We start from the raw sequence: 18,867 nt of genomic DNA, 5'->3' as shown, positions 1-18,867 counted from the left end.
GCTTAGTCAAACAAATAGACTTTAATGTAGCATTAGGAGAACTCATAATATTTTGGGGCCATGAAGTAGGCAGAAGGAGAAAGAAGTTAGTGGGAGTGAAAGCAAGGCAGGACTGCATTACATTAAGCTGGTCTTAGTGAAAGATTCAAAAGTAATTGTAAGAAAGATTTCAAAAGCAACTGAGGACAAAGCAAATTGATTAATTGCAGGAAAGAAACATGCAACTCAACAAATGCCTAGTTTTAAATATTTTTTTCTTCTCAAGATATTCAAGAATTCTAACTAGTTTTAATGGATACTGGAAAGGTATATAATAATAGCCTTTCTGGTTCAAAACACACTATAAAATACTCCAACCACAGGAATTATGTTTTTAAATGAATAAAACACTATATAAACACTGGTAATAACTCTACATACCCCACTGAGGAGCCACAGAACAGACAAAAATTGCTAACTGACCACTAGCTTTCAGAGTATCACTGGGAAATCTGAACCAGTTCAGTTAAATTTAAACTGATTACTATTTCTTCTTCAAATGCACACACCTCTCCAAGGGAAGCTGGAGAGAACATGCCTTAGCCAGAGACACTTCACGCTGTCCTCTAGACCTCTAGACCTCCCTGTCATTCAAGGACAATTAACTTTTAGTAAAAGTTTTTGCAGGAGAGCCCTGGGAAGTGGGAGAGGCCAAAGCATGCATAGAATAAGAGGTCATGGGCATGGGAAGGGTGGGACATTCAGGTGTAGATAAATGGCCAAAAGCATGGCCATTGTCACTGTAAACACTGAAGGCCTCTGTGTGTGTTTAGGCAGGGATAAAGGAATTATTATCTTGTAAGAGCTGTTACGGGTCCAGTAAAGATTAAATACTGAGCAAACTACCAACTCTTGCACTCTGATTTTCAGTCCTTGGCCTGGTTTCAGAGGACAGTAAGATTACCTGACTAGTTCTATTTGAATTCAACAGAGTTTGATCCAAGACCCAGGTAAGTCCCATTTTATGTCAACACACATCAAGAGTGAGAGAAACAGGCTTAAAGCAAAGGTGGAAAGGTTTGGAGTGCAACTGCCAGTTACAGACTGCCAGTAATACATGAAAGAAGGCACAAGCCACAGAGGAAAATGCGATGAAAAGGGCAGGACTGCTGCAAAATGCTTTATGTGTGAATGAGAAAGCTGCAAAAAATGGAAACTGTTTGTGATACATCATCTTGACACTGAAGAAACAGAGTTTGCTTCTGCTCTGCTAAAAAACCAAAGCTGTTGTGAAAATGTTCTGGCAGAGATGCCTGAAAAGGCTTGGGAGGGAAAAGAATGACTCCATAAGTGAACATTATACTTGTATTAACATACAAAGCGCAAAAATGCAAACTGTCCTACCTGGACCGCTTGAAACATCATTGAGTGACTTCTTGCAAGCATATGGAAGCTCAGTCCCACAGTGGTAACTCTGCCACTGACCTGAAGTAGCATTCACCACCACACAACTCTTCCCATCCAGCGGAGATAAACTCTGCATATCTATAGACAGGAACAAATGAAAACGTAACAGCACAAGTTATCACACAGTAAGGCAGTGACTACTGGTTTTCAATACAAGAATAACACTCTTTGGATAGTACGGCACCTTGTCTTTGAAGAACATAATTTGCATCAACTCAGGGAAGCTGTCCTAGCACAGGTCCCACAGAATGTTTTTTCTGAGAGAAAGTTTCAGAATCAAGGAATCTTGACTTCTTTTCCAATGTTTAATCATAGAACCAGGAGGAATGTTCTATTTACAATAAAAGAAACCCTGGCTGAGCACTTTCCCAGACTAAAAATATCTCAGGGGAGAGCCATTTTCACAGCCCTCAGTTTCCTTTGGCAGTCTCATTCCACCCTCACTCCAAACACAGTTCTTCAATGCTAACCATAACCTTTACCATAACAGAAACCTTAGACAAGGCTCCAGATTTGAAACAGCACAGAGAGTAACTCTTTTTTTGCAGTCTTCAACTTCCCTTGGAGCCCCTTTCCAATGGAACTTTTTGATTTTTTTTTTTCTTTGAGCCTCAATACAAATCCAGGCTGTGACCTACACAGAGCACCTCAGCTCCCCTTGTACTGGCTTAGTTCAGGCTCAGGGTAAATCTCAGTTCTCCATGAAAGAGAACAGCAGGACAAGGACAGGGTCTTTTCAGATGGGTAAAGTGAAAGGAAAAGTAATGGCCTCAACTTGCAGATACCAAAATTTCTATAAGGCACCAGTAAGTTACAAGCGGGGTAGACATGAATATGTCTGCCATGACTGCAGACTAAATTATGCCACTGTATCTCAGGATAGTCTGGCCTCTAGCTCTGCATTACAGTCCTACAAAGTGGTCACAGTTCTAGAAGAAGGTGCAGTCAATAGTACAAGCAGCAAAGTTCTTAACCTTTCCACAAGATAGAGCGCATTTGGAAAATCCCATGGAAATCTCTTAGCAAAGTTATCAAAGAAGTAACAGAAACTACGTCTCAACTTTTCACAGAATTCCAGTTGCAGCACTATTCTAGAAACTAAAAGAAAAAAGAGAATTCCACTTTAAAAAGCTCAAATTCAGCTTGAATGACAAACATTAGCTTCAATATTCCTGATGACTATTACTCTGGATTCTCATATACATATAGATTCATAAAATATTTGTGAGAACATTACAAATTCATCCTGGAAAATCCAAATAGTCTCACTCATCTTACCAGCATCTTTGGAGTAATTAAAAAAGGTTTTTCAAGGGTTTTATACTTCTTTCATCTTCACCTTGAAACAAATTTAGGCAACCTTGAAGTTTAAAAACCCAAGCTTCTAAGTAACATCAGTCCTTGCGCATACACAATCAGAATATTTGAGGGAACTCAGTGTCATTCTGTCAGTGGGAGGAGAAATTTAGCAGCTAGGAAAGCCGTGGATACTTTACCAAAATGGACTTCAAAAATGCTGTTTAAGTTTTACCTTTTTTGAGATTTATTAATCTAATCAGCTGTAAACATAAAATGAGAATAGAAAGATTTGCTGGCTAGGAGTAAAAGATGCCTCTGAAAGTGGAATAAGATGGAAAAAAAGTAATACTAGTTACTGTTGAGAATGTTGTCAATATCACCAGAAAAAACAGTACCTGGATGCCAGTTGAGAAAATTCAGAGGTTTGTGATCTGACCACTGCCACCCACCAGAAACATCCAGTTGATTTAAGCCAATCCAGAAGATCTCAGCAATGTCATCCTTGCCTAGAGATATTTTTTTAAAGAAAACAATTGTATAAAATGCTCATCTTTTATTGGGCTCTTTTAAATTGAAAATGCATTCTGAAATGGCATGCATTTCAGGAAAGAAAGATTGCGACTATAATTGGACATGCAAACTTTCTTGAACTGAAGAGAAATAAATCCACACAAGCCTTCCCCCCCAGTGTCTGCAGATGTTTCTCCTTTGGTTTTATAATCCCAAAGGCACATGGATAATTTCTCCAGGTCAAGACTTAACATCAGGGAGGACAATTTCACAGTAAGAGAGTAACATGTTGCTAAAACACCAGCTGCCACTCTGGCCTGTATATAAGATTTTGGGGATATTCCTCACTAACAGTATGAACAATACCTAACTGCTATAATGAAATTATACAGATAAATTTAAATAACTCCCTAAAATGAGATTAGCACCTTAGTTTTGCTACACAAGTGAAAGCCAAAATATTTAAAGTGCAATCAACTTTTGACCCAGAGATTTAGGACAGAAACTAAGTGCTGCCTCCAGTTTATAAAAACTTCCCAGTATTCATATGTGAATAATTACACATACCTTGTATGAAACTTAATTCAGATGCATTTTGGATGCTAAGCAAATCTCCTCCTTGCCTTTGACATGAAATATAAGCTTCCTTCCAGGAAAGAGCAGACTGTGTATTAAACTGGTAGCAATTTTCAGAGCCTGGATCATGTTCCCAGATATCATGACAACCATCCTCTGTTTAAAAGAAGCAGAAGGTACTTTTAACTAAAACTATACAGAAACATTATGAAAGTTTCAAAAGAATAAGTTTTGAATATAATACTGAGGGTTTATTGATTTTTATATTGGTCATCACTAATACTTGCAGTTTAAGCCAATGCTGCAACAGCTTAATAGCCACACAAAGATGGAGCTATACATCAGAGAAGTGACAGAATGCTTTTAGGATGTCTATTTAGAAATCCAACGTGCCTGGCTGTAAGCAGATTCCCCATTTTCCATCGTGAGAATAATCTTCAGAAGTGGCGCACCATTTCCCACCCTTGTGAGTTTCATCCTGAATGCAGTCATGATGCCACACCTTGTTATACAGAAAGGGGAACTCACAGGGTTTGCCATAAGAGTTGCCATCTTTGGTATAAACTTCTGCAGAAAAAAAAAAGAAGAAAAAAAAAAAAAAAAAGAAGTAAAATGAGTAAATGCATCCCCCTTGCTTAGACATGTGTTACTGCTTGTACAGAGACAGTTAACCTAAATGCACACAAATCACACTCGTCTTTTTGTTACAGATAATATACAACAATGTCAGAGATGAAAAAAAAATACATTGAGAAATATTTTTCTGTACTTTTTCTTCTGAGAAACAGCAGAAACTTGTCTTCCCTATCCTGGTAAGTTACGGATAATTAATCGTCCTATTGAAATCCAGGTGCTTTGCAGAGTCCCCCAGAACAAGGACTCTTAACAATCAACACATACAGAAGAAGGAAAGGTAAAGCACATTTTCACCATTTCTTCCAGCAAGCATGTGATTTCAGACAATACTGGCTTCCATGGCAAGTGCACACACTACCATACCAAAGCTCACAGTCCAGCAGGCTGTGAGCTGGCAGCATGCTCTAAATTTGACTGTATGGCCTACCAGCAAAGAAAACATCCTCAAACCCGGCTAACAGAAAATTGCTTATTATGGTGAGGAGGGCAGGGTCAGTTCTGATAGAAGATGGTTGGTATTTCATAATTAAATATGGGGCGAGGGGGGGAATTAAATCTGCTAAGAAAGCCATTCAGTAACACAACTTCTGCAGTTGCTGTTATTTTTTATTAAAAACCTTTAAAGTTTCTCTCTACAGCACAACAGTCTATTGTTTTACTGATCGATCTTTTCACATAGCTAATTTTAAGAACTTACTGGCAAAGACATACTCAAAAAGCCCTTAACAAATAAAAAAATCTTCAAAGTGCAAACTTACCGCGGTAGGGATACCGACAGATATCACTGGAGGAATTGTTGCTTTTCCACTGGTCTGTTGCATTTATGCTTGCAGTCACATAGTTATTCTTGATAGTTACTTTGTACTGAGATGCACCAACGATGGAAGCATCAGCACATCGCCACCACAGCCTTAATTCTGAGTTACAATCAACCATTTTCAGGCGAGACACTGATTTGGTGAATATATCAAGTCCCAGGCACTGCTTGGACCCCAGGTGAAAGAGGCGATTCTGGGATACCCATTTCCATAAAGCTTCACTCGTGTCCCTGCAGTCATCTATGACTATCAGTGAGTTTTTAACTTGTATGCACTTGTTCTGTTTGTCATGGCGAATGGTAAAAGCATCATTGCCTGTATAAGAACGAACATATGGCTATGATTTCATATCATTTTCACAGGAAGCTCATTTTTAAAAGGGTAATCACATTCTGAGAAATACTTTCAGAGAAGTACCACAACTGCTGTTCGTATGTAAAACCACCTCTTTTGTAGAGGCCACATTCAGTGCATTTTCCTGTTCTTTAGTGAGTCTTAACTTCTGTGAAAAAAGAGCTCTTTCCAAGACTTTATAAAACCAGGAGAGACAAAATGAGACTTCTAGGTCCAATTCTAGTGATAAGAAGAATTCCTCTACATTTAACACATACTGATTGCATCAGCCCCTGATTAATTTGCCATCTTACTGGGTAAAGAATCTTGTCTTCATGCCTATCTGCAAACACAGTAACACACACAACAGACACCATAAAATATAATTAATAATAATATTCACTTACTAAGTACTTTTTTCATATGATACACAGCATGTGAGGTTTACATTTAAACCAGTCTGTGGGTGCAGCTGCAGTACTCCTAGGTTAACTAGCACTGCTTTGAGGAGAAAGTTTTAGAATGAGTATCCCACCAAAGACAGCACACAACAGATTAGGAGTGTAATTTTTAAAATTATATAGGGACCCTAGTTTCATTTTCAGTTGTGATGAGTTTAATTTTAATTTCTGGTGTAGTTTGTGATTAAAGAGAAAAATTAAAGTTGATAAAGCACAGTATACCATTTAAAAAGTTTATGGATCACCCTGCTAATAAAAGCTAACACCTCTGTCAGTAAAAGAACACTTCTTACAAGCAGCAGTAGGTTTAAGTAAACCATGGAAAAATGCCCTAAAACTATTTCTATGCCACAATAAAGATGGCTCCACAGTGTAGAACTTTCACTAATCAGGCTGAAATGGACCATGGCTGTCTCAGACCCACAAGGCTATTATTCTGCTGCTTAAATAAGGAATCTGCTGAGTAGTATTTTGTATTTAATAGTAATGCACCGTCAATCACATTCCTACTGCGTTTTTCTGTTATGACTTTCTAATATGTTTGGCTGAACAGGAAGGAAAATATTAAATTATGTTAATGCAGTGAATTTTATCACTACTTCCCAGTATACCCATGAATTTTCCCCCGGGTAAGTGCCAAACAGTATTTAAATAGTACCTAGCTGATCACACTGTAAAGAAGAATCTGTAATCACCCACCTACTACAGTGAATTTTTTAAAGCAGCACACCAACTTCAACCCACTGTCCCTTTCATCCTACTAAGACACTTTAACAACCAAACCTGCTTTTTCAGCACTATATCTGCTTTTGTTTTTATTCTTCCCTCATGGCTTTCTTCCTCTTTTTTATTTCTTGTAACAACTTTTTAGCCTCTTCTCACATTGCCTTTCACTTCTTCCTCCACAACCCTCACGCTGATGCCAAGTGGAAAAAGCACTTTTTAAAATTTCCCTGGAAAAACTGCTTATGTTTTCTCACCAAATCTCTCTGGTACCAATTTCTTAATAATTACTCCAGTTCAATGATCTGGCCATGAAGTTTTAGTGATATCTTCAGCTACCAACCTGAGCCTGTTACTATCACAGGATATAAAAAAATATGTGAGGTGCAACTTAGCGAAGAACTCAGCTTGTTTCCCGGAAGCTCTGACTAGGCTAGGGGCTGTGGTCTACAAGAATTTGCTCAACGCGAAACTTTTCCACCTGCTTCCTGTCGGGTAAGGCGAGCCTCCTTCTCCGTCTCCCTGCGCATACAGCGGCGGCTAACAGCGACGGCGGGGCGCGCTGCCGGGAACTGCCCGTGCTCGGGCGACTCCTGCCCCCGAGCTGTCAGGCCAAAGGCCGCGGCCCGGCCCCGGCTCCGCGGGCACCGGGAACGTGGCACCGCGGCCGGCGGGGGCGGCGGCGGCTTTCGCGACGCCGCAGGCCAAGCGCACGGTCCGAGAGGGAGGTCCGGGGCTTTTTCCAGCCTTCTTCGCTTCTCCTTCTAAGTTTCCCAGGTTGTTTCCACGCAGTTGGACTTTGCCACCGAGAGCAGCGCCCCAAGGACCGCCGGGGCGCAAGGCCCGTCACACCGCCCCCTGACCCGCCCGGGCGCCCGTCGGGGCGCTCAAGGACCCTCCGCGCTCGCAGCGCTCCCGCGCCCCGCCTCCCCCTTCGCCCGGCGGGCGCCCGGCTTACCTGCGGGGTCGCGGCGGGCCGCGCAGCACAGCAGGAGCCAGGCGAGGGCGAGGCCGCAGGCGCGCACGCAGCGCCCGGCGCCCGCCATCGTCCCCCGCGGCGCGCAGGCTGCGCGGAGCGGCCGCGCTGCCGGGCTCGCCGTGCCCCAGCGCCGCGCCCGCCGCTCCGCCGGCGCCGCCCATTGGCCGCCCCGCGCGCGTCACTTGTTGCCAGGAGGAAAGCGGCCCCCGAGGTTGGGGCGAGGCGGGGCCGGCCCGGCCGGAGCGGGGCTGCGAAGCCGCGAGCGAAAACGTGAGAGTGAAGGGAAAAGGCGGGGAGGAAGAGAAAAAAGAGGAAAAGTAAACGGGGAAAAAAAAAAAAAAAAAAAAAAAAAGGAAAGGAATTAAAAAAAAAAAAAAGTGGAAAACCCGAGGAAAGACTGGAAAAGCAGATCGAATTGTCGCACGGTCAGAAAAGTTAAAACTAAAAAAAAAAAAAAAAAAAAAAAAAAAAAACAAACCAAAAAAACTTAGACGCTCACTTGGGGAAAAAGGGGGACGCCTAACTGCTAAACTGCTAAAAGTGAAGAAAAGGCAACAGGTGAATAGAACAATCTAAAATTAACAAGCACACGGAAGTAAAATATTTTAACTGGTACAAACAATACACATCACGCTGCGATCCTCGATCCCCACTGGCCGCGGGGCCAAGGGCCATCCCCGAGCCAAGGGTTGCTAAACCTGCAATGCTCTGAGCCGGGGATGGGCGAGGAGGGGATGGCACTGCGCAGTGCCAAGTAAGTGTTGCTGAGAAAATTTTGTAGGTGGCAACAGGAAGTTGCAGAAACCAAAAGTAAAAACACGTACATGGCGAGGACCAGCTGGCTTGAAGGAGGAAAAGAGAAAAAAGGGGAAACTGATAGAAACGATGTGAAATGAAATCAGGTTTATAGCTACCTGCTCTCTGATTCAGTGCTTACCTGGACAGGCTGTATACCTCAGACTCCAGCTGTATAAAAAGAGCGATTTGCGAAGTCACAAGAAAAAACTTTTTTTCTAGGGAAACCCATTTTGATTAGACTTGGAGGAGCCATTGTTCATGGAAAGAAATACTAAATTTACATAAAGATGGGAAATGCAATATGCTTCCAGTGTGCCCATCATGTAGGAATGTGTACTCCTGGGGACACAGGATTTGAAGGTATGCCAGGCTGGGAATTGAATGGAAATGCAGTGAACAGAAACAGATACTTGCAAGTTAACAAATGTTCTCTCCTGCTGGAAACTGGACATGGCTGCCAAGGTAGGAGCTATTTGAAAAATCAGAAGTCAGATCCAGGAAGAGAGGAGTCTGTAGATGTAACAAAATCAAATCTGTGTTACCAGAAATAATTCATTTTCAGGAAGAGCAAAGCTTTAAAGTTTCCACACAGAGAATGGGAAGCAGAAATTCCCCACTGGTGAGCCTGATGCAAAAGCAAGCTATTGAAACTAAAATTAAATATGTGGTGGGATGGTGTGTATCTTTTTAAATAAAACAAGAAGCAGTTGTGAACCCTTCGTTCCCATCAATCTTTCCAAATATGTGTTATTATAAATGTACTGACTGTCCCAGTTTGGGAATGCTTAGTAGTAGAGCTTCACTTTGAAACTAATAGCATGCAGTGCATATTTACTGAATACGTAGCAGCAAATCTGAAATTACCAGCATCCTACTTACCACACGTGTATCAGCAAATATGTGTATTAATAGAGGAGAGGTTCTCTAAGGTATCTTAATATATGTAACATATGCTTTCAGACACACATTTTCAATTCCAACCCCTTTTTTGTTTATCCATTTATAAAATATAATCTTTGATAATACAGACTCAAACCCTGATCCTGGCTCAAAAATTAAAGAATGCCCAAGACTTATAGGAAAAATTGCAGTTTGCATTGGTGCCTCTTAGTTTCAGTTTTGGGTCCATGTTCATGTCCTGTACTTAAATTCTATTATACATTAATGTAAGAGGAGATACAAGATGTACAGTCCTGGTAAGCCCACTACCAACCAAAATTTTAGAAAGAACATGCAGGAAAAGATGAGATTTGGTATATGTCATGTGATAACCTATGGAACTCTAATACAGTTTTCTCTTATTGAAAAAGTGGGTTTGTATTAAAGCTTATCAAAGTTGTAACAATGCCAAAGCCTACTTCTTATAGGATTTATCCTTTATTAATGAGGCTTCTGCATTTAATGTGAGCTGCACAGTAACTATCACTCAGCATAATCAGTTAGCAGTTTCTGTATTGCAAGTCACAAGCATTATATGTGCCTATGAATACCTACAGCTCACTTCAAAGCAGAGCTAATGGCTGAGCAAATTTCAACCATGCCTGTAGAGATAACCAAATACAGAATTTCAGATACAGGAGGGCCCAACCACAGAGCTCACAGTAATGCACAGCAGCCTTTTGCTTCCAAGAAGACTACTTTGCTTTTCCAAACAAAAAGCCTTTCAAGGTGCCAATATCATGACTAAGAGCCTTGTATTTCTAGCAGGAGTCTTTGTTGCTTATCAAAGGATAATTTTTTTGCCCTTATGCCTATATGTTTTTAACAATAGCAATGCCTGTAGAAAATGTCAACACCTGTCTATCCGTAAATCTTCACCCCATCTCTGTTCTGCTCACCACATGAAATAGATACTTTGCATGAGCAACCTTCCTCCTTTTACATTCAACACATTGTAATCCAGTTTTTCTGGCTAAGTTGAGTGCATCCACATGTGCCAGTGAGCACAAAGGGAATGGTGGAAAAGGATTTGCTGCCTACAGTATCTCATGAGAATAGCAAGAGGTTCTGGAGATGGTAACTTCTGCTTTTCTCTACTTCCTCCAGCAATGACTTTGAAACTGGGACATCTGAACAGGGATCACTAGGTATTTATTGCCTTTTTTTACCTCGGTGCTTACAATGCCTAAGTCCTTACAGGAGAAAACAAGAAACCCAAAACAAACAAAAACAAAACCAAAAACTAACTTAAAAAAAACCCCAAAAATCAACCAAACCAAACCCAACAGCCACATGAAGGCTTACAAGAGTTACAGGAGCAGTTATTTCCTGATGGAGAGGACTCTCTCCAAGAAGGTGATGGTACCCACAAAGAAGATGAGCAGACAAAGATTTCAGTGCTACCTAGACTCTGCTGCTAAGTTTAATATTAGAACATGGCTCTGGTTTGAGTAAAGTGCCTACTAATAGTCTAAAATATCAGCCCTGGACATGTTTAAAGATAGTTTAAATGGAGAAGAAAGTTGGACAATTGCAACTTTTACCATAAATGCAGCTAAAAGCCAAATGATTCTTTCTTGACAGATACACAAGTTTAGTTTGATGGAGTTGATCCCATGCATGGCTGTGAAAAAAGTCACTGAAAAGCAACTGATTTGGATAAAGAGAGATTGTATCCAGAGAAATCTTTAAGCAGTAACTTCAAGTAAGCTTTGCATTAACTCCATCTGGATGGTCTTTTCTTCATGGACACTTATTTTTTTGCTGACTTGTTTTTTTAAATGTATATTGAGGACTTAATTATTTTTAAACATCAAAGAATGTTATGCTTTTAGCAAAAAGGGAACACAAAGGAAGATGGCTTTTCTTGCTTGTTGCTCTACATTTCCTGTTTGCAGTTGCAGTGGCCTAACCTTTCAGCACATTATGAAACTGTTGTATTGCACAGTAAACTTAAGATGGAGTAAAATGTTCTCTCAGCTGAGTTTATGTGTATTTCTTACATCTCTTCTACAATCTCTGTATGCATCTTTGGCATAAGTTCCAAAGTTTTGAGGCTTTTATTGTGCTTGAAGGGTTTGTTATTGCTAGGGACCCTTACATTTGATTCTCTTTAAGTGTCACCATTCATAATAAATACCTAGATGTTATTATAGCATTTTAGAAACTGTTCTGTTTCTTCTACTGCATGCAGTAGATAACTGTCAGAAATAATAAAAGGAATTACAGACCTTTTTTTTTTTAATATCAACCTCCTTTTTTACTCAAATGTGACAGTGGCAACTTCTGTAGTGCTGCCTTCAGCTTTGCCCTGATACATATTCAAGCATTCATATTCAGGCCCACTGAAATACTAGAAACAGGTTTGGGAAATAAGACAAAGAAGGGAGTGTGGACACATCCACATTGCATGTTTGTTGATAGCAAGGAATATCTTTCTCTTGGTGTTATTTTGGCTTTGGCTCCTGCTAGGATCTCTGTGTGCTTCTGGAACAATGACAAAATAATATAAGCCATACTTTAACATTGAGACAACTGCTTGAAATTGTAAAGTGGTAAATGATACTCTTCTGTAGCACTTTAAAAAAGGTCTCTGACATCTGTACTGTGCATTTTCAACAGAAAGTGTGCCTTGGTTTAGTAGGTCTACTGGCAGAGTTTATATGCTCAATCTCCTCAAAAGCTGTTCTGCCTTGTCACTGTGTCAGTGTGGGGTTATTACTCAAATTATGATTGTGGGAACTGGCAAATAAGATGGTATTTTGTACCACATTATACTTGTTGCAGAAAACATCATTTGAAGTAATGATTTAAAAGAAAATCAGTTATGATTTGGAAAATGATTTTTGAAGCAAATAAAAATTAATTCGGGTAGAAGAGCTTTTAATTTTAAATTTGAAAGGTGTTGGTGTGCGTTTTCTTGTTAGTTTTTTTTTTTTTGTTTGTTTGTTTGTTTGGTTTTTTTTGGTTTTTTTTTGTTTTGTTTTGTTTGTTTTTTGTTTTTTTTTTTGGTTTGGTTTGGTTTGGTTCCTTAAACATGAAAAGCAGAACATTTACCTAAAAGTGCTGGGGTAGAGCCTGTAGTTTTGGGTCTCACATGTTTTGGAGGCAGAATTCATCCCTGACTAATAGCAATCTCTAAAATGCCCCCACTGCCTTATGTTTGACCAGGAAGGAGCAAATTTTCAACAAGTAGACGAGAGAGTGGTTTAAAGGGCAAAATTCCAGATTGATCTGAGCTTGGGAGTACTTCTGAGATAAAAAGGGTCTGTACAGAAACAGTGAACTCACTGAGGGCTTAAATGCTGGTGTGTGTGATTGATTAAGATATAAACTGAGTAGCAGCAGGAGTGGGGAACACACAGTTCAATATGCCATAAGCAAATGTTTGGAAATTGTGCCTTTCTGAGTGCAGGAGAGTCAAGAGAGCAAAAATACAAATAAAAAATAATAAAAACAAATAGAATAAGAAAAAAATAAGAAAACAAATAAAATACCTTTCAAATGGGAAATTAAGGCGGAAGCAAACACCAGAACAACACATACCTCTATAACAATGCTAAACATCTAATGAATAAGTGGATGAATGTCTGGTCTTGGACAAAGGCAATGACATGCTACACACATGTAGGACATTTTAGTACCAGAATATAAAATATACAGAAAAGGTAGGAGTCATCTCTGCTGGTAATGGGATAATGAAATTTGTTAATGAGATCTTGTAAGCAGATCAAGTAAACAAAATAGGAACCCAGCAGGTGGCACAGAATGCCAATGCATCAAAATGTCACCTTTAAGCATATGTAGTCCTGAGTCTGCCACTTGCCTGCCTGACCAGAAGGACAGAGAGAGCATGCTGAGAATGATCAGATGGGCAAAGAGGGTGGGAAATATAACCAGCACTGCACTTCATGTAACCTCCATGCTGTTGGGACACTGCAGCATTTTTATGTAACACAGACTACACTAGACTCCATCAATATTGCTTCACAGAGCAGAGGGACAGGGAAGCCAGACAGAATAGATGCAGCCCCTCATTTGGTCCTCATTTATGTGCAAGGTCTTGACCTACATCTTCAGCTCATGGTTTCTGTTCCTGTGTTTACATTCAGAATTCCCAGAGGCTTGACAAAGGCCAAGCATTCACAGCAGTTGCACCCAGTTTCAAAAGGGAGAGAGACAGCAGTGAGAAAGCTTGTGAGGAGGAAAGAAAAGGTAGCAGCTAGGAACAGCAAATTCTTATGAGTGGAGCTGAACTCCCTGAAGGATGCACAGCACAGCATCAGTGTGTGCCATCTACTAAAGTCTTCAGAACTGGCAAAAGTAAGTGGGCACAATAACCTCACCACCGGGTACATTATTAGAAATCAGAAGTTTAAAGTCTTCTCCCAATGCAAAACCACAGAAAGGATCATAAACCAACACGTTAATGAAAAGCACAATGAAAGAACAATAAAAAACTGTGAGCAGCAACTCACAAAACAAATCCAGACTAATATTAAATCTTGCCTTAGGTACATCAGGACCAAGAAGCCCACTGGAGTCTGACAAATCAAAGGACAAAAAAAGAGGGTAAAAAAAAGAGGAGAGGACAAAATGTTTCCAGAGAAGCTAAATGATCTATTTGCATATGTTCACTGGAATAAATTGATGATCTCCATACTTGAACCCTTCTTTTTGAGAGACAGCAGAGACTATTCTTGAAAGTGTGCTAACTGGGAAAGGCTATAAACCAAACTAGGCAGAGTAACAAATCTGCAGACATCTGAGTTTTTTTAGGCAGTGTTGAGTACTGAGTGAGAGCCTACAAATGGACCTACCATTCTCTTCATACTTTCCACGTGCCTGTGGTCTGGAGAATGGCAGTGTGACACCAATCTCTATAAAGAAGATTCCAGAGGGTAAATGAGATGACATGATGGAAAACACTAAAGGCTGGCAAGCCTAACATCAGTAGCCAGCAAAGCAGTACAAACTACAATACAGGATAAAATTCATGTGCACCTGGATAAACATGATCTTGGGCAGTGCCAATGCATCTTCTCTAAATACAGTATTTACCATCTAGGCCTTTAGACAGCTTTTTGATGAGGTCTGCAAGCATGCAGACAAGAGTGTCCTGGTTGATATGGTCCACCAGTTATTTCTTTATCTGGATGAAAGCTCCTGCTGGGTGAACAAATCAGCAAGTCCTCCTCACAAGAACTTGCTTTTTGTATTTTTCTATTGATTTAAGGGGCCTTTGTTGTAAGGAAATTATTTGTACCTTAGTCATTATTTCTGTGAGACTGAAATAGCTTTTGTTATTACCCACAACTTACATGAAGCTGGGAGTTGAACAAGAACTACCTGTCTGTGACTCAACACTCACACAACTTGAGATAAAGTTGGTGGGTGGACAGTGCATATAAATGAGTTTATAGGACTTCTATCTGTGCTTGACACCATGGGTGAATCAGGGAGAGACTATGAGGGTACTGCTATCAGGCTGTCATCACTGCACAAGTACTGCTGGTGAGCTGGTTTCATGTGCTTGACACAGAGCACGCGAGGGAGAATGAGAAAGATGAAGATAGTACAGAGCAGCACAGATCGCTCATGACTCAGATCTGCAGTGCTCTGCCAGACTAACCAGTAATAACCCTCTAGGTAAAACTCCAGAGTAGATTTTAAGCTATAAAGGCTTCAGGATTGGTCACTTCAGAGATCACCTCTGTGTGTGACATATTTCTATTGTAGACACCATTAGCTGTGTCCAAACTGAACCTGCTCCTGGCTTTGAAAATCAAAGCCCAGTCTCTTTCCTTATGTGAGGTTGTCAAAGAGTAACGCAGCTCTTTATGGCAGCTTCTGGAAGACATACTTTACAATGCTGCATGAGTAACTCTAGTTGTATTTTTAAATGTTAAAAAGAGGAAAAAGAAAAATATAGTAACACTGTATATTCAGCAAAATACCTAAACAGTACTATTACCACTCTTTGATTTGTATATGTCTTAATTCTCAATATAGCCAAATAAATGACAAAATTACAAAGTACCAACAAAACCAAAACAACCAAAAACCAAACAAGAGGTTATAGTAATGAAGTATGGGTAGGTTTCTAATTTGTGATCTTTTAAATTGATGCTTACCTAAATAGTCCTGTTACTTTAACGAGTGCATCTACATTTCTTGCTCTTTTTTGGAGGCAATAATATGCTCATAGTACTAAACCATCTAGTTTTATATATATTCTATTAAGCAGTGGCACTTTATTCTATGAAGTCCACAAGTTTCTTAAGATTTGTTTTTATTTCAAACTGAAACAGTTTGGCCATGCAGAACAAACTGGTCTGGATCTATCATAGAGAGTATTTAAATGACCCAGCAGGGACACGTGGCCCACAGTTTAAGTCACATCAGCATGCAAAACTTTGGAAGCATCACAAATCTCTATAAACAGTGAACCTGGAAGAAATACTCAGATGCTGTTGAAATAAATTAAAGTACCTAGGTCAAAGAATCACAGGATGTGAAGAGATCATTTAGTGCACCCTCTTGCTTAGAGCAGAGTCAACTAGAGCAGATTTCCCTGGGTTGGTTTCACTTGCATTTTGAATATCCCCATGTATGAAGACTCCACAATGTCTCTGGACATCTCTCTGATGGCCACAATAGCAAAAAAGAACCATCACCTTTTTTCTTTTGTTAAAAAAAAATATCCTATGGATCACTTTGTGCCTATTGCCTCTTGTTCCTTCACTGAATGCAATTGAGAAGAGTCGCGCTTCATCTTCTTTACTCTCCCTAACTTTAGGTCTTTAGATACATTGATAATATCTCCCTGAGGCTTCTCTCCTGCAGCTCTCAGCCACTCCTCATATGACAAACACTCCAGTCCCATAATCATCTTTGTGGCTCTCTGCTGGATTCAGTCCAGTGAAACCATATTTTTCCTACATTGGGAAATCCAGATATGGATATCTAGCACTCCAGATGTGTCTTAATGCCAAACAGGGGGAAATTATCACCTGCCTGAACCTACTGGCAATGCTCCTAATGCAGCCCAGGATTCTGTTGGCCAGCTGTGTCACAAGGACAGAGCACACAGCTGGCACATGCTCAAGCTGGTGTTCACCAGGACTCCCAGATACTTTCCTGTAAATCTGCTTCCCAGCCAGCTGGTCCTCAACCCCTTTAATGTGTGTGTGGACATTACTCAACAGGTGTAGGATTTGGCATTTCCCTTTGTTAAATTCCATAAGATTCCTCTCAACTGATCCATCCAGATTGCCAAGATCCCTCTGAATGGCAGCACAACCATCTGGTGTATCAGCCACTCCTCCCAGTCTTCAAGTCAAACTTGCTGAGGGTGCACTTGTTCACCCTCAACTGAGGGTTCACTTGTATAATCCAAGATCATTAATGAAGGTGTTCAATAGTATTGGCCCCAGTATTGACCTCAAGAGTACATCATTAGTGACTGGCCTCCAGCTGGATTTTGCACCACTGATTATAATCTCTTGAGCCTGGCACTGCAGCCTGTTTTCAATCTACTTCACTATCTACTTATCTAGTCAGCAGTTGGTTAATGATCATACAGCCAGTGATGAAAGCCTTTCTGAAATTAAGACGATTAACGTCCTCTGCGCTCTCCTCGTCCACCAAGCTAGTCATTTAATCACAGAAGGCTATCAGGCTGATCAGGCATAATTTTCCCCTTCATATATCCATACTGATGATTCCCAACCATCTCCATGTCCTTAATATATTTTGAAATATTTTCCAGAATTATTTGCTCCAGCACCTCTCTGGGTATTGAGACAAGGCTGATTGTAGTTCTCCAAATCCTCCCTCTTCTTCTCCTTGAAGCAAGATATGGCATCTGCATTGAATTTCTAGTCCTCCTCTGATCACTGTGACCTTTCAAAGATACATGAGACTGGCCTTGCAATGACATCTGCCAGCTCCCTCAGCACTTGTGAATGCAGCCCACTGGGTCCCACGGACTTGTTTGTGTCCAGTTTGTTTAAATGTTTTGATCTACTCTACTGAGGGTAAGCCTGCATTGCTCCAGATGCTCCCACTGGTCTCAGGGGCCTGGGATTTTTGAAAACAAATCCTGCAGACCAGTGAAGAAGGCATTGAATATCTCTGACTTGTCTGCCTCCTGTGTTACCACAACTCCACTCAGCAGCAGGCTTACGTTTTCTCTAGTCTCCCTTTTTCTGCCAATACACTTGCAGAAATCTGGGCAGTGCAGAGCTATTTAGCTCCTCACTGTTCCCTAAACTGTCAATGAACTGGTGCCCTAGGAATGTTCCCAGACAGTGAAAGAGAAAATGCTGTTGTCCCCTTTTTAATCATACACAACAGTTTGAGCATATTTGCTATTAAAAACTCAAACACAATCCCTTTTTCTGAATCTGAATCCACATTGATCCAGATTAATTCAATAACTACCAGGCTAAAGTAAGTGCTCAGTGTTTCCTTTTGGAGCTGATGCACTTAATTCAAAGCACTGAAATATTTACTAGAGTACAAAGTGAAATTTATGTATCCCTATTCTGTTTCCCCATGAAAAAGTACTGCTACTAGTGGAGCACAGTCTCACCCATGGTCTTATTGGGAACTGTTGAATATTACTTATTGGTATAAAGTCTGGTGGCTGAACTGTGCTCTCTTTACAAACCTAGCCCTTGAATTGACAACCTGAAATCTTCAGAGAGATAGAGTGCTAAAAGTATATTGATTTTAACTTTAACTCAGGCACAAATATGGAATGCAGTTGAGATCTACCTTAAAAATAGGATGAACCAAACACTAACTTCAAAAGTCAATCCTTATGGCAAGAATAACCGTATTTGTTAAACCTCGTATATATCTTTAACCTTTACTCCCTCACACTTCTATAACCACAAGCCCTGCAAGAGAGGACGTGACAGACATGGCAAATTAGAAATGAGCAAAAGGGAAGCCAAGAGTCTTGACTTTAAAAGCAAAGGTTAGTGGAGATTCCAAGTCCGAGTATATTTTATTATTCTAACAAAACAAGTTCAAACACAAGTGTTGGACATGAAAACAAAGCATGAGCAAACACAAATAGTGTGAGAGATCACTTTGCCTTCAATTAGTTTATTTTTATAAACAGTACCATGGATTTTGACAGATTGCTAATGCTGTAACATAACACCATAGGAACACTAATAAAAAAGTACAGGATGATAGTCTCAAATTTTTAACCCAATACATAACTGAAAATAGACTTAACTTATCCATTTCTTTACACCGCCATTTTAGTCCCTTGCTGCTACTGCTATTAGCCTGAATTTAGAGCGAAAGTTACTTCAAGTTTAGTTGGGAGAAA

At 40.3% G+C, this 18,867-nt stretch overlaps 1 protein-coding gene and 1 long non-coding RNA gene across 2 annotated transcripts in view; one reads left to right on the top strand and one right to left on the bottom strand.

The window, feature by feature from the left end:
• The window catches only part of LY75 (lymphocyte antigen 75), a 44,026-nt gene extending 36,178 nt beyond the window's left edge, over positions 1–7,848 (bottom strand). The window contains exons 1-6 of the mRNA XM_053947857.1: positions 7,761–7,848; positions 5,226–5,600; positions 4,225–4,398; positions 3,823–3,987; positions 3,141–3,251; positions 1,384–1,524 (exon numbers count right to left, since the gene is read on the bottom strand). Of these exons, the coding sequence (XP_053803832.1) occupies positions 1,384–1,524; positions 3,141–3,251; positions 3,823–3,987; positions 4,225–4,398; positions 5,226–5,600; positions 7,761–7,848 (1,054 nt within the window). The remainder of the gene's footprint in view (positions 1–1,383; positions 1,525–3,140; positions 3,252–3,822; positions 3,988–4,224; positions 4,399–5,225; positions 5,601–7,760) is intronic.
• A 336-nt stretch (positions 7,849–8,184) lies between these two features.
• Positions 8,185–14,162, top strand: LOC128790732 (uncharacterized). Its single transcript, XR_008431840.1, has 3 exons — positions 8,185–11,223; positions 13,631–13,841; positions 14,033–14,162. It is a non-coding gene; the product is annotated as an uncharacterized LOC128790732 (long non-coding RNA).
• The last annotated feature ends 4,705 nt before the right edge of the window (positions 14,163–18,867 follow it).

Source organism: Vidua chalybeata, chromosome 7, assembly GCF_026979565.1.
Source record: "Vidua chalybeata isolate OUT-0048 chromosome 7, bVidCha1 merged haplotype, whole genome shotgun sequence".
Lineage (NCBI taxonomy): Eukaryota > Metazoa > Chordata > Aves > Passeriformes > Viduidae > Vidua > Vidua chalybeata.
This window is presented reverse-complemented; position numbering and strand designations above follow the sequence as displayed.